Source organism: Juglans regia, chromosome 15, assembly GCF_001411555.2.
Source record: "Juglans regia cultivar Chandler chromosome 15, Walnut 2.0, whole genome shotgun sequence".
Lineage (NCBI taxonomy): Eukaryota > Viridiplantae > Streptophyta > Magnoliopsida > Fagales > Juglandaceae > Juglans > Juglans regia.
This window is the reverse complement of record NC_049915.1, coordinates 2,553,980-2,570,174: the sequence shown is the minus strand read 5'-3', so window position 1 is coordinate 2,570,174 and position 16,195 is coordinate 2,553,980. Positions and strand designations below refer to the sequence as shown.

Genomic DNA, 16,195 nt, shown 5'->3' with positions numbered 1-16,195 from the left:
AGGTGTCTTACTCTTTTGATTACTGAGTTTGGGTTGATTTAGATGTTTTTGAAAACAAGTTGGTTTCTTCTCCACCATAAGGTCCAAAGTACTAAAGCCATCTCTTGCATTTCAACCTTGTTTAGTTTTATAAACATTTGTTGCATCAGATCCATGATATTCTTGGTTGAACTCTTGCTCTTTTGAATTGTCCTGGTGCATAAGATGAGGACATCATTAGTAGAGACACATTTCCACAATATGTGTTCTATGCTTTCTGGTTCCATTAAACACATAGGGTAGGTAGGATCTTCCAAAACTCTCCTCTTGCATAGGTTCAACTTAGTGGGCAAAATGTTCTTGCAAGCTCTCTAAAGAAAATTTTTTTGCTACAAGAGGAATTTCAAGTTTCCAAATTTTGGTCCATTCTTCTAAACTTTTATTGTTGCTGGGTTGTTGGCCCCTTGTTTGTTCCTTACCCTCCCCTTGTATATGGTAAGCACTTTTGACTGTAAAAATACCATCTGTTTTGCCTCTTCAATCTGCTTTACCTCTCCAAATTAACTTGTATGGCTGGTTGCATTGGCTAATAGGGACTTGAGCAATGAGATCAGCTTCCTCCTTATTGAAAATGAATTCGATTAAAGGAATATTCCACTTTTTTGAGTCTATAGTTAAGAGTTTTTCCACTTTAGCTTCAATTCCTAATATTCTGCCTCCACTTTGAGGCTTGTATAACACTGGTTGAGGTAACCAAGGGTCAGACCATATGTTAACAGTTTTTCCATTGCCTATACGCCATATAAGACTTTCTTGGATTAATGGTCTTGCTTATAAGATGCTTCTCCATATGTATGAGGGGCTGCTTCCCAACTTTGCATTTAAGAAATTTGATTTTGGGAAGTACTTTATTTTCAAAATTGTGGCTGCTAGTGAGTTATGAATGGTTATAAGCCTCCATTCTTGCTTTGCAAGCAAATCATTGTTAAAGTTTTCAAATTCTCTAAAACCTAACTCTCCTTTGCTCTTTGACTGCCCCATTTGAGACCAATTCAACCAGTTGATCTTTCTTTCTTGATTTGCTTGCCCCCATTAGTAGCCTCTTATCATTTCGTTAAGTTGCATCAACAAACCTTTTGGAATTTTAAAGACGGGAGCTACATTAAAAATAATAATTTTTTAATAGTAGATTCCACTCTGTTTCAAAATGACTGCATGGCGCTTACACACTCCACGACTGCATGTAGTATTACTTTTTAAATAATTATGTTTTTAATCAGAAATATTTTTATAAAATAACATAAAAATAATATGGTTTTGCAGAAATATTTTCAAATTAAAATAATTTTGTAAAAAGGATTTACGAGTATCATTACTCTTTTTAAAAATATTTCTTTATTTTTTAAAGCAGTCGTCACCCATATATTGTATATATATCTATTCACCTAATTAAGCATCTCATGCATATATACATACGTAATATCATATTAATTCTTGTAATTAATTTTCAATATTCTTAGAAAGATCGAGGAAAAATAATGGAAGAGGGTGATAATTAATTATCTCAATCTCGTGCCTTTTATGCTCCTCTCCCTCGAGCTGCCCTAGAAGATGACTGGAAAGCTGCTGAAGCTTTCATCCAGAAAAATCCAAACTACCAGCTTGGCGCCCCCATAACAAAAGAGGAAGCCACAGTTCTTCACAATGCTGCAGCTGCAAAACGCACCTGTTTTGTAAAAGAACTCGTGGAACGGATGACACCGGAACGACTAGAATCGAAAACCAAACCAGGCAACTGCACGGCCCTTTATTTTGCCGCTCAATCAGAAATCGTAACAATTGCAGAGGTGATGGTGAAAAAGAACAACAAACTGCCAATGATCCCCAAGGATGACATATCCAAGGTTGACCACTTTACGAGGCAATAAAGACTGGAAATAGAGACATGGTGTCGTATTTATACTCTAAGACTCGTATTCAAGAGTTTGGTTCTCTGGATCACATTAATCTCCTTAACGCTACCATTTCCACCGATTTGTATGGTATGTCCTACACTTGTGATCATCAGTTTGAGACAATTAGTAATTATGAAAAATGCTATTAACCAATTAAATAGTAGTTACTGAAAATAGACTAAATAACAATATTTGACAAATGTCTTGGTTTTTATGAACAGATACATCACACAAAATTCTGGAAATTGTAAAGTTAACACCTGGAGAGAAGGAACTTCTTTGGTATCCTTTGGAAATGTTGGCCAAAAAACCTTCGGAAATTGGCAGCAAAAGTTAGCCATCAGTGTGGGAAAGATGCTTAAACTCCTGTTAGTTTATTTCCAACCGAAACTATTAACCTAAATATATGTTTGTATGTACGTACGTACGTACGTATGTATATATGTAAGTATGCTTGTGTATATTTATAACTGGACCGGAGGAATTTCTTCATTAATCAAGTATATAAATTTACCAGGTCATGTACGTGTCCGGCCTTAGAGAGGTGTCATGCGTGCCTTCTACGTTGTGGTAGACTGCTGCTACCATTAGCTAACTAGGAAGTTATCTCATAATTTGTTGTTCACGCATATATAGTTTTATATATACCCTGGCCTGCACGTGGCATTGGGAAGTAGATAGAAGGCCGTGAATAACTCTATTCGTAGGTCTCTAGACTACAATATTCAACGTTTGAGTTGAAAAATAAATTCTAAAATTTAAATATAAATCAAATTACGTGGATTTATAGTGTGTGGTGTACAAGACCTTATAATAACATTTCTCATCATATTAATTCTTTAACTACTTATAATTATTATTTTTATTTTTTTTATAAATAACTACTTATAAATGTTAAATGCATAGATCATTTTAGTGTTAATTCTTCTTCTTTTCAGTGCGATTTGCTATTTAAGACTAGGCAAGTACCTAATTAAATTTGAAGGCGTTAATCTCAGAGACTCTTAAAATAAATTATTTGTCACTAATTGCAATTAATATACTAGAAATGCATCTAGATTTCCTGCACGTGTATAATTAATTGATGATCAGAAATTAATTAAGCTATATAGCTATAATAAAAAGCATATATTGGAAAATAAAATGTATATGACGACGTTGAAGCAATGAAATAATGATCCATTAATATAAGAACTAATTATATATAATATATATCCTAAACAATATGATATTCTACTTTTCGCATATAGAATTAATATTTTTGTTTAACCAGACGATCTTAATTCTCTTAATCCTAACTAAGCTTCAGAGGTCGGTTCTGCAACAAAGCTTTGATGCAAGCATCGGCCCATCAATTAGTTTACCGCCTTTGGAAACAACTCAGAGGCGACATATATTTCTCGTCAACTGCGATTGATGATGACAAGCATATGATGAAACTACTTGTTGAAGCTACAAAAGTAGGGAACCTTGAATTTGTAATCATACTTATACGCTCTTATCCCGATCTCATATGGCAAGTTGACAAGGAATATGGAACTTTATTTCACGTTGCTGTTAAACATCGACAAGAGCGTGTTTTTAATTTAATATATGATATAGGTGTTTTGAAGGGCAACCTTGCGAGCTATGAGGCCGATGGGGGGAACAACATGGCAATTGCCTTCTTCAGATCGACTGAATATCGTCTCAGAAGCAGCCCTTCAAATGCAACGATAGTTATTGTGGTTTCAAGTACGTACATGCGGGTGTTAAATATCATGTCAACTTCTTCTTCTTCTTCTTTTTTCTCGTCGAACATGTATATATTGCATAGTCTCCCCTTTCTATATGTTTAAATTTACAAGTAATTGGTTATTGTAGGAGATAGAAAAGATTGTGCCAAAGTTATATGTGAACAAGCGGAATGAAGAAGGAGAAACACCTAGGGATATACTTAAGAGGACCCATAAAGAACTACAGAAGAATGGTGAAATTAAAGTGGATGAAAAACACGGCAAAATCTTGCATGCTCATGGCAGCACTAATTGCCACTGTAGTTTTTACAGCTGCCTTCATAGTTAGGAGTGTAAATTTAAACTAGAAAATCGGTCCGAACCGGACCAATTGGATCGGTTTTGAACTGGTCCGGTCCGAGATCCGTTCTTGTAGTTAACTATAACTATTTAACTAATACTAATAGTTTAATATAGACTATAGTTATACTTATAGTTATACTAATATAATAGTCATACTTATATAGTTATACTAAATTACTATAACTAATACTAATATATAACTATACTAATAGTCTAATATTAATACTATTATAAGTCTAATGTATTATATAGCAATACTAATATATAAGTCTATAACTATTTAACTAATACTAATAGTTTAATATAGACTCTAGTTATACTTATACCAAATTACTATAACTAATACTAATATATAACTATATTAATAGTCTAATATTAATATTATTATATAGTCTAATATATTACATATAATATAGGTATACTAATATATAAGTCTATAACTATTTAACTAATACTAATAGTCTAATGTAGACTATAATTATACTTATACTAATATAGTTATACTAAATCACTATAACTAATACTAATATATTAATATAACTATGCTAGGAGGCTAATATTAATACTATTAGACTAGTCTAATATATTATATTGCTATACTAATATATAAGTCTATAACTATTTAACTAATACTAATAGTTTAATATAGACTATAGTTATACTTATACTAATATAGTTATACTAAATCACTATAACTAATACTAATATATTAATATAACTATACTAATAGGCTAATATTAATACTATTAGACTATAGTATATAAAATGTAGTACAAATATATATAAATTCTAATTATCATTTTAGAAAAACACACACACACATTGAAAAATGAAAATAATCAAATATTTTATAAATACGCCAAACGGCGTCGTTTTCCCTACAACTAAATCCTAAAATCGTCTCTCTCGTAAGTGGATAGCCTCTGCCTCTCACTTCTCAAACTCTCAGTCTCAGACTCTCAGTATTTTGTCTCACGGCTTGCCTCTCACTCTCTCATCCGCTCACTCTCTCCTCTCTAACTCTGCCTCGGCGTCTCGTCTCTCACTCACTCTTCTCTCAACTCTCTCGGCCCCTATTTGTCTACCGAGTCTGCCTCGAACGGTAATTTTTTTTTTTGAAATTACATACTACTCTACTAGGATTTTTGTGATTGAGTTTTGTGATATTAGGATTTTTGTGATTGGGTTTTGTGATATTGGAATTTTTGTGATTGGGTTTTCAGTTTTGTGATATTAGGGTTTTTGAATCCGAAATTTAGAATTTTTTGTGATTGTGTTTATTATTGTGTTTGTGATATTAGGATTTTGTGATTAAGTTTGTAAAATTATTTTGAAAATATGATAGCTGATATTTGTGATATTAGGGTTTTTTGAATCCGAATTTTACTTTGATTGGGTTTTGTGATTGGGTTTGTGAAATTGGGTTTTGAGATTGGGTAACTGAAATTACATTGATAGGGTTTTGTAATTTTTCTACTTGAATAACATCTATGTAGTGTGTCTTGTTTAATGTTTATCAATTGGGGTTGAAGATTTGAATACACTGTGAAGGCTCAACAATTTTCTATTTATTTTTGTTACTACAAAATCATAGATGGATCCTTCAAATGAAACAGAAACACACAGAAATATTCAACCTCCAGTGGAAAGGAGTCAAAGGACTATGAAATCAATGGCAATTAATGATCTGCTTTCTACCAAATCTAATGTAAGCAAGCCATCTACTGGTAGGAAAAGATATGTAGTTTGAGATTATTTTACAAAGATTCATATTAAGGATAAGTCAAAACCTAGGACTTCATGTAACCTTTGTGGGATGACTTATGCTTGTGATCCTAATATAAATGGCACAAAATCAATGTTGGGACACTTGGAAAAAAACATGTAAGAAGTCTCCATTTAGGAAAGTGGATAGAAGCCAATCTATATCGGGTTTCCAATCTGGATCAAGCAATGGGGGGCTCGTATCTATTGCTTTTAGTGTTGAGGCGTGTAGAGCAGCCTTAGTAGAAATGTTGGTTGTTGATGAGCTTCCTTTTAAACATGTGGAAGGGGAGAGGTTTAAGAAATTCATGTTTGTTGTGTAACCTAGATGGAATGCGATTCCATCACGTGTAACGGTTGCAAAAAAATTTATAAACTTTATTTGCGAGAGAAAGACAAGCTGAAAAGTGCTCTTAAAGGGCAGCGCATTTGTCTAACCACGAATACATGAACATCCGTACAAAATTTTAACTACATGTGTCTCACTGCACATTTTATTGATGAAGATTTGAACATGTACAAACAAATTATCAGTTTTTGCAAGGTTGAAAACCGTAAGGATGAGACACTAGGTAAACAAATTGAAATGTGTTTGCTTGAATGAGGGAGGCCCAAAATATTTACAATTACACTTGATAATGCAAGTTCAAATAATGGGGCAGTTTCGTATCTCAAAAGAAAGACAATGAATAGAAAGGATACGATTTTGGAACATGAGTTCTTGCATATGAGATGTTGTGCTCATATCTTGAACTTGAATGTTCGGGATGGGTTGAAAGAATATGATCAATCAATTGCAAGAATTAGAGGAGTTGTGAAGTATGTGAAATCATCCCCACAAGGGTGGAACACATTTAAGCAATGTTGTGACAGTGATGATATTACTTGTAAAAGTAGTGTATGCTTAGATGTAGTAACACGTTAGAACTCCACTTATATGATGTTGGATATGGCTGAAAAGTTTCAAAAAATATTTAAACGGCTAAAGGATGAAGATCCGGGATATGTTAAGTGTGTTGGGGAGGATGATAGTAAAGATGATGATGGTGTTAGTGAGTTGAGTAAAGGAGGGACATCCAAGTTAGGGCCTCCAACCATGGATGATTGGTATAAGAGTAGGTTGTTTGTAAAATTTTTGAAACTTTTTATGATACAACCTTGCGTTTCAAGGGAACCAATTATGTCACTTGCAACAGTTTTGTATTTTAGCTAGCAATAATTCAAGCTGCAATTAATTTGAAGTGTGTGAAAAGGCCTCATAATTTGAGGACAATGACATTTACTATGAAATCTAAATGTGAGAAATATTGGGAAAATCTTGAAAAAATGAATCTTTTCTTGCATGATGGGTTGGTTCTTGATCCTCGATATAAAATGTGTTGTCTAACATATATTTTTGAAGGTATATATGAGGATAATAGTTCAAAAGTTCTTATGTTGGTGGATCAGGTTCAAGATGCATTGATTCATTTATATGATAGTTATTGTGAAAATGATAGAAGTAATGTTGGGGCATAAAATCAAACTATAAGCCAATTAAGCGAGAGAGGGGCTAGTAGTACAAGTTCAACTGTTGGGGTAGATCAAGGTGATTTCAGATCATTAATCCATGCACAAATTAAAAAGCGTTTGGAGTCAGAGAACTCTTTGGAGACTAAATATGAATTGGAGAGATATTTATATGAAAAATATGAAGAAGATGATGAGAAATTCGATTTGTTGACTTGGTGGAATGTCAACTCCATTAGATACCGCGTGCTTTCAAGAGTTGCGCGGGATGTTCTTGCAGTTTCGATATCTACAGTGGCCTCTTAGTCAGCTTTTAGCACAGCAGGTCGAGTACTTCATCCTTTCCGCAGTAGCCTATCTCCACTTATGGTAAAAACCCTTATTTGTACACAAATTTGAATCTGTTCTTTTGTCCAGATTAAAATTTGTACTTTAATGGATGATGTTAAGGAGTTTGAGAAAATTCATACAGGTATGTAGCATCATTCACATTTTCTTTAACTATCTCTAAAGTGTAAATCATATTAGTAATTTGTTTTAATTGCTATGCTTTTTATTTTTTTTCCCTTTTGTGTAGAGCTCATGGAAGACCTAGAGAATTCTTCAAGATCTACTTCTTTGGTTGGAGATAATTAAATTTAAGGTTGGTCAACTTGTATAACATCTTTCCTTAAGTTTTTATTATTATTATTTAATGTAATTACTAACTTTTTATTGGAATTAATTGTTTGATTTATTTTCATACAATTGCAAGGATTGTTGAAGGGACTATTGGAGTCGGTGGCTTGGTACATAGCTATTGGTTCTAGTTGAAGTTTTTTGTTGGATGTTCTAAGTTATTATAATTTGGACTTCTAATTTGTTGGACTTTTAGACTTGTAATTCAGACTTAGTATTTGGACTTGTAATTTAGACTTTTGGACTTGTTATTTGGACTTTTGGAGTTGTAATTTGTTGGACTTTTAGATTTCTAATTTAGACTTTTGAACTTATTTTATTCCATAGACTCATAGGTTTGTTGATATCTATTCTTGAATTTCTTGTGACTTCTTTAAAAAATGTGTAAGTACTAAGCTTGTAGTAGTTATATTTATAAGCTTGTAGTAATATATATAAGCTTTTTTCCAGTTTTTGTACTAGTTATATTTATAAGCTTGTAGTAGTTTTTTTTAGTGAGGTGGTTTTTTGGAAAAACAGTTTTAGTAAAGCAGATTTTAATTAATCAGATTTTTTGTAGTAAAGCAGATCTTTTATTTAAATAGTTTTTAGTAAAGCAAGTTTTTTTTAGTAAAAGTTAAAACATATTTTTTTAATAAAAGTATAAAATAGATTTTTTACATCATTTTTTTTTTATAAATAAATTTTTAATGACAAACTGTCAAACTATCATTTTAAAAAAATCAGAAAACCGGATCGGACCTGAAACCGATAAAATTAGAAGTACCGGTTTAGGATGGTAACTGGTCGTGCGTAATCGATTTTAAAAAATGCAAATCTGGTACATATTGATTCAGTCCTAGATTTTGTCCAAAATCAAACCGGACCAGACCAGTTACACCTAGCCTATTCACAGTACCGGGTGGCAACAATCAACAAACAGGCATTCCTATCTTTCTGGAAAGCAACTGGTTTACGTTATTTCTCGTATCAGATGCAGTAGCCATGTTATTCTCTTCGTCTTCAATATTAGTTTTCTTGACAATTCTCACATCCCGCTACACCGACAAGGATTTCCTCAAATCATTACCTCGTAGGTTGGCATTGGGACTCGCTATCCTTTTCATTTCAATAGTAGGCATGCTGATAGCCTTCATTGTAGCCTATTTTTTGGTCTTTAAAAGCAAAACTAGTGTTCCGATCCGAATAATTGTTGTGGCGCCCATTGTTCCAATTAGTTTGTTTGTTATCCTACATTATGGCCTTTGGTTCGATATATATATATATTCTGCTCAGCATTCTATTCAGATTGGTTCATTTTCTAGTCGCAGAATAGGCTTTTCAATCCAAGCTGCCAGCAACGCTTGCTACAGAAATTAAGAATGACAATCAAGCCGGACATAATGAAAGAACCCAGGTTCCTGACCGGACTGGAAAAAACCAGGTCCGATTGAAACGTCCTACAACCAGTCATGCAAGTCCTCAGTGTGAAATTTGATAAAATTATGATCAAGGCTTCAGTATGATCTTCATTAATTAGCTTGGAATAATGTTGATTTTTTAAAACCCAGGAGTACTGGGCTGGTGATAATTATTATATGAAATCTGCTACTTTTTATTAATTAGGACTCTCGAAACTCTATTGTAAGATAGTTCTATGATGTTTGTCGTTATATAAATATATATATATATATTTATATATATAAATTGTTGAATATTCTGATGTTTGTCATATATATATATATATATATATATTTTGTATAATTTTTTTGTGAATGTAACAGTAATCTATAATATTATATATACATACAAAAATGTTGTTGAATATTATGAATTTTCTATGATCTCATGATCATAATTATCTTATTCGGTCACAGTCATGAAATAAATCCGTCTGTATTACCAGTAGATCATCAATATTTGATAAGTACTGCTACGGGTCCCGAATTTGGAACTCAAAAAGTGTCTCAAATAGTGTAAATTGTTTCCTTTTTTCATGTATTTTTTTAATCATCATAAATATTTTTTAAAAAAATAAAAAATTCACAATATTATTTAAAAGTATAAAAAAAAAAATCTCATTCAAGATACTTTTTGAGTCTCGAATTCGTGACCTAAAGCATTTCTCATATTTGATCCATCAGATCAACAATCCCTGCCTAAGAAAATTTGCCGGTTAATTACTGGAAAAGTTATTCGACATGACAATGGCAAAACAAATTAAAGCCATTTTTGTAAAGGGAAATGAACCTTAAACAAATATTTTCTTTTCTTTTAAAAGTATTTTTTTAATAAAATATTATTGCCATTTTATTTCAAACCTCCCAGATTCAAATAAAAAACTTAAATAAATTCAAAACCAGTAATATATTATTGAAGTACTGTGTAAAAATTGAAAAGTCGATCGTCTACATGAGTTTCGTTTTGTAAAATAAAGTTTCAATACTACTTGACCAGTGCTGGCAGTTCAAAATCGGTCCGATCAAACTTGAATTTAGTTCGATTCGTTTATTAAATGATGTTAACCGCGTTATGATCATCGATGAAAACTAGTGTGATCAGCTCGACTCATCATGTTCAAATAAAAGCTAAAGTACAAACAAAACTTGACCACCCACTGCTCCCGCGTGTTTGAACTGGACACGTTTACACCGGCCCCTATATATCCTCCATTTAAAATAGAAATGATAAAGAAAAATTATAAAATAGGTAGTCATGACGTTCTCTAATCATCATAGAAACACCTAAACTTCATACCTCAACCACTTATTAATTTTGCCTACACTCTTGAAGACGTTAATCTCCAAGATTAATGCTGACCCTTTGTAGGGTTTTGTCATAGCCAGAATGACCCCCAATAGGACTAGTGTCCAATAGATGTAGAAGCCTTTGCCTGAACGCCTAATCTTCCGCAATCACTAACCTATTTTTATAGAACAGTAGCTCATTCCTCACTGCATAAGTGGGAGGTAATTCTCCCTTCTTGAACCTCATCAATAAATTTTGCACCTTCGGGTTTGCACAATATCCTTGTTTAATCTCCTCTAACCACTCTAAAGTTGGCAAAGAAATAGTAGTTAGAACAATTTCTTCTTTAGCAGACTCCCCTTCTAACCTACTGGATATTGCATCAGCCACTGTATTATCCTTCCCTTTTTATATTCTACTAATAAATCATAACCCAGCAATTTAGACACCCACTTATGTTGCATGGGAGTGCCTATATTTTACTCCAACAAATATTTAAGACTTTGATTATCAATTTTTACAACAAATGGCTACCCCCATAGGTATGGTGTCCACTTTTGTACTGTCATCACCAATGCATATAATTCATTTTTATAAGTTGATAAAGCTAACACCCTTCCCTATCATGCCTTACTGTAGAATGTTGTTGATCTTTTTTTTGCATAAGAACAACCCCTATATCACTTCTCGAAGCGTCACATTCTATTATAAAGGGTAGAGAAAAGTCTGGAAGAATTAACATTGGGGGTTGGGTCACTGCCTTCTTTAGGTTTTGGAATGTCTCTTTAGCTTCCTCACTCTAAACAAACTGATTGTTTTTTAATAATTGAGTCAGTAGGGCTGCGAAACTATCATAACCTTTAATAAACCTTCGATAATACCGTGTGAGCCCAAGGAACCCTCTTAGAGACTTCAATGAGGTCGGAAATGGGCAATCTTCCACTACCTGCAGCTTGTCTGGGTCAACCTTAACTCTGTCAGCTGAGAACACATGCCCCAAGTAAGCCTTAACTTTTGGCTAACAAACCATGATGTCTCAACACCTCAAGAGTCACCTTTAGATGCTCTATGTGCTCCTACAGTTAGCTGTTGTACACTAGAATATCATCAAAAAACACAACATAAACTTTCTCAAGTAAGGTTTAAAAATGTTATTCACTAAACTTTGAAATGTAGAATGTGCATTTGTTAACCCGAAAGGCATGACAAGGAAATCATAATGTCCTTTGTGAGTCCTAAATGTTGTCTTATAGATATCTTCAACCTTAACCTGGATTTGTTGATAACCCGATCATAAGTCTAGCTTAGAGAAGAACTTAGACCCATTGAGTTCATTCAGCAATTCCTCCACAACTAGAATTGGAAATTTATCCTTAATTGTCACACTATTCAAGGCTCAGCAATCCACACACATTCTCCATGTCCCATCCATCTTCCTCACAAGTAACACCGGGGATGAATAGGGGCTAGTACTGGGTCTTATTACCCCTGAACTCAATAATTCTTTTACAATCTTTTCAATTTCATCTTTTTGGAAGTTGGGGTAACGATAAGGTCTCACTGAACTAGGCTTGTTGTTTAGGTAAAGGGTAATAGCATGGCCTTGCATTCTAGGTGGGGGTAATCCTTTTGGTTCACCAAAAAATTCCTTATATTGATCAAGTAACAGTTGTACAACTATAGTAATACTTCCAAACGACCTTTCTTCTTTGGTTTCAACTAGTTGTAATAACAGCCCCCTTTTTCCAGCTTGTGATTCTTATTTAAATTCCCCGCTTCAATTAACTTGGAAGAACATAAGCCTTGTAAACAAACTTCCTGCCCTTTTATGCTGGAACTGCATCGACAATTCCTTGAAGTTCCACAATATAGGTCCCAACTCACACAGCCACTATACCCGTAACACCATATCACAGTGCACTAGGACTAGTACAAAAGAACCTATGGTGAAAGTATGACCCTACATTTAATCTTCGCAGCAGCACATTTCCTTTCACAACCCACAAGTTCACCATTAGCCACCCTAACACTCACCTTCTCTCCATGATTCACATTTAAACCCCCATTTTTTGCTATTGAGGGATCCAAGAAATTGTGAGTGCTACCAGTGTAGACCATTATCTCTTGACTTCCCAACCTCCCCTTAATTCTCATGGTTTTGGGACTTAAGGATCCGCCTCTCTTTCATTTGTTATGGTTTGATCTTCTGCACAGGGACAATAGCCTTAAACCCGAATCTAACATTGTTGTTTGTTGCTGCAAGGGGTAATTTCATTATTCTAGTGTCATGGTTGTTATGAGATTTTCTATTAATGCCCACATTTTCCTCTTGAATTTTTGCAAGACTGTATGATCTCAACAAATTATTAGAATGGAACATCCTCACAGCTAACCTTATCTCATCCTTGAGTCCACTAAGAGAACATCTCAATTTATACCCTTCCGACAGCCCCCTGAGTCTATTTGACATTGACTCAAAATTAGACTTATATTCTTCTACAAATCCAGTCTGTTTCAGCTTGTTAAGGCTTCCATGGGGTCATCGTATGGAGATGGCCCAAACCATACCAATAAAGCCTTTGTGAAACCCTCCCAAACCTTCAAATCCCCTGTGTAAATGTAAATGTGGTTGGCTAAGATTAGATTACTAGAACGAGAGACGTTTATTTAAGTTGGAAGATTGTTGAGATTGGATGAATGTAAATATTTTATCTTTATCTAAGAAAATTTAATTTGAATTAAGCGGTTATTAGATAATATCTTAGATAAGTCATGAGAGTGTGTATCCGAAGTTCAAGGAGTTTGGAATTATCCAGTTGAATGGAAACTATATCTTATGAGAAGACTCAGCGCCTCATGTTAACAAACGCATTAGCAGAGTCGTTCCCAGCAGAGTCCTCTCATCACCAGATTCCTACTGCACTTGAAATTCCTAACAAACTCAGTCCGTTAGCAGAATCCTACTGCAGATCAAATACTGGGCAAATTATTTAATTGAGGAATTCGGTTGAGGGTTGTATCTTTTGATCAGTTAATTTTGAGAGAGATTGGAGATTTAAGAGAGATCTAAGAGTTTGAGTGTGAGAAAATTCTCATAAGAATTTTCTAGTTTTTTCTCTTTCTCTTTTTGAGTGCATGCATACTCCGTGTCGGAGTTGAGGTTATTGAGTTCATCGACTGGAGTTCCAAGAGGGAAGTCAATAGTTTGAAAATCGTCAGAGGTTCTGTCTGCTACTGCAGTAGAAGACAAATGGGTCATTTGTCTAGACAAGTAAGAGAGTCAAGTTACAAAAGTTTTGTAATTAAGAATTATTTATAATTGATTTTCAAATAATAAGATTGATTTTCCTAGATTTAGCTGTCCCGTAGGGTTTTACCTCTAAAGAATTCTTTAAAGAGTTTCCCTTCGTAACAAAAATTGGTGTTACGCACTTCGTTCATTTTATGTATTTGATTGTTTATCAAATTATCGCATAATTGACGACTAACCAATTTGTTGAGTGAAATGGTAGATATTTCTGTTGCGTTATAGGGGTACTTGGATAATTTCACCTTAAGTCCTCAAGATCTTGGAACCAAACTTGGGCTTGGCCCTCCATATGAAAAGAGGATAGCCTCAATTTATGTTGGATTGGGGTATTATAGTATGAAAAAAAATGGTTTGTTTTATGTATCCATCCATTCGGGTCATCACCATTAAAAGTTGAAAAATCAAGTCTTACCGAACGTGGGGGAGGCTCGCCTCCGTGTTTAACACATACCATCTACTGGTTCTGGCCATCTGAAGATGATTCTCCCTATGTCCAATAAATGTTCTTCAACTGCAACTCCACAGTCAGGGAGGCTAACTATTGCATGACAGAGTCTGATTGCCTTTTGAGTGCCAACATTTCAGTCTCCAAATTTTTTAATTGTGAATCTGTGGATTGTTTAAGTGATGTAAGACCTTCTTGTAATAGATTTAGTCAGGTGCCTTATACCATTTTGCTACTTCCTTTGCTTACAGGTCGCTTGGGAACGGGTCTCTGGATATCATTTGTAACACTTCGATTCTGTAATGGATGATGATGCAGGTGAATACAGAGAAAGAATGAGTTGCCTTGCTTCGAGGGTAGGCTCCTCCAGAAAATAGAGAGAGGAAGAGAGGAGAAATAGTAGAGCGAAATTAGGAATATTATAAAATCAGGCATAACAAACCCGTATCAGGGCTACAGTGAATTAGGTACTAATGGAAAGGGAAAAATACCAAAAACAACCTGCCTGTTACTAAAGACTAAATGAAAGACAATACTAGGGATGGGCTCGTAGGCCCATGAAAATACTGACTCATAAATAACTCAATGTTTAACTACGGACTAACATTCAAAAGGCCCTTTTATTACTTCTTGGCCCAAGGCCCATACGACAACTTAACCCTACAAGCTTCTGAACTCAACTTCCTCCTCGCCTAACTCCCCAGTTCCCCACTTCCATCTTCCACCGTATACTTCTTCACCTCAGAAACGCCGTGTGACATGTACCTATGCTGCATTCGCCCCCACTTTCATTTTCCATATTTGTTTTGCTTTTATTATCTGAAAAGGACGAGGTTGCTTCTAATTAAATTCCTGATATGATTCTTCACCAGATCGAGAGAGGATGCAGTTGAGAATTACAAAACGCATTAAATTTATATAAAGCAATAATTATATACATCACAGACTTCTTTATCTTTTCGTATTGAAACTTGAATACTAATTAGGATATCGGAAGTCCGATATATGTGGCTACTGGCTAGTCTTTATTGTTTTATTTTTTCCCTCGCACGTCTTGATGATCGCGTTTGAAGCTGGTGATCAAAACACATGATGCATGATGCCCCACCCACGCATGGTTCGAGGAAGGTTGTCCATCGTCTAGGTTTTTTTCTATTCAAATTGTTTTGTAATAAAAAATATATATTATTTTTACATATATTTTAAATGAATTATATTTTTATAAAATAGCTTATATAAGAATGATATTCTCAATTTAAAATATAAGTATATAAATTGAAGCTGGTAATCGTTACGATATACATCATATATAGATTTATGTTAGAAGAGAGTTTCAAGAGTCCAAATTAATAAAAAGAAGCAGTTTCATATAATAATTAGCAGCAGCCCAGTAATTACCCGTGAGCTTTACAATGAATGAAAGCGCAATGAAAAACACATATATATGCACACACACAAGGAAAAAACCAAACATTCCTAGCTAATTAATGAAGATCAAACTAAAGCCTTGATCATAATTATTTAGTCAAATTTCATACTGAGAAATTGCTTGACTGGTAATTGTCATTCTATCCCTTGCTAGCTTGCTTGCTTGAAAAGCCTATTCTGCGACCGGAAAAGGAATCTCTTAGAACATAATGCTGAGCGGAATATATCCAACCAAAGGGCATAATGTAGGATAACAAACAAACTAATTGGAACGGCGGGCGCCCCAACAATTATATGGATCGGAACACCTATTTTGCCTTTA

The 16,195-nt window shown here is 34.1% G+C and overlaps 1 protein-coding gene across 1 annotated transcript; it reads left to right on the top strand.

Moving 5' to 3' along the window:
• Positions 1 to 1,733: 1,733 nt before the first annotated feature.
• Positions 1,734 to 7,921, top strand: LOC118344731. The gene is made up of 6 exons (XM_035686058.1): positions 1,734 to 1,900; positions 2,156 to 2,302; positions 3,244 to 3,682; positions 3,798 to 3,914; positions 7,703 to 7,757; positions 7,863 to 7,921. The coding sequence occupies exons 1-6, from the start codon at positions 1,734 to 1,736 to the stop codon at positions 7,919 to 7,921; spliced, it is 984 nt and encodes a 327-aa protein (XP_035541951.1).
• The last annotated feature ends 8,274 nt before the right edge of the window (positions 7,922 to 16,195 follow it).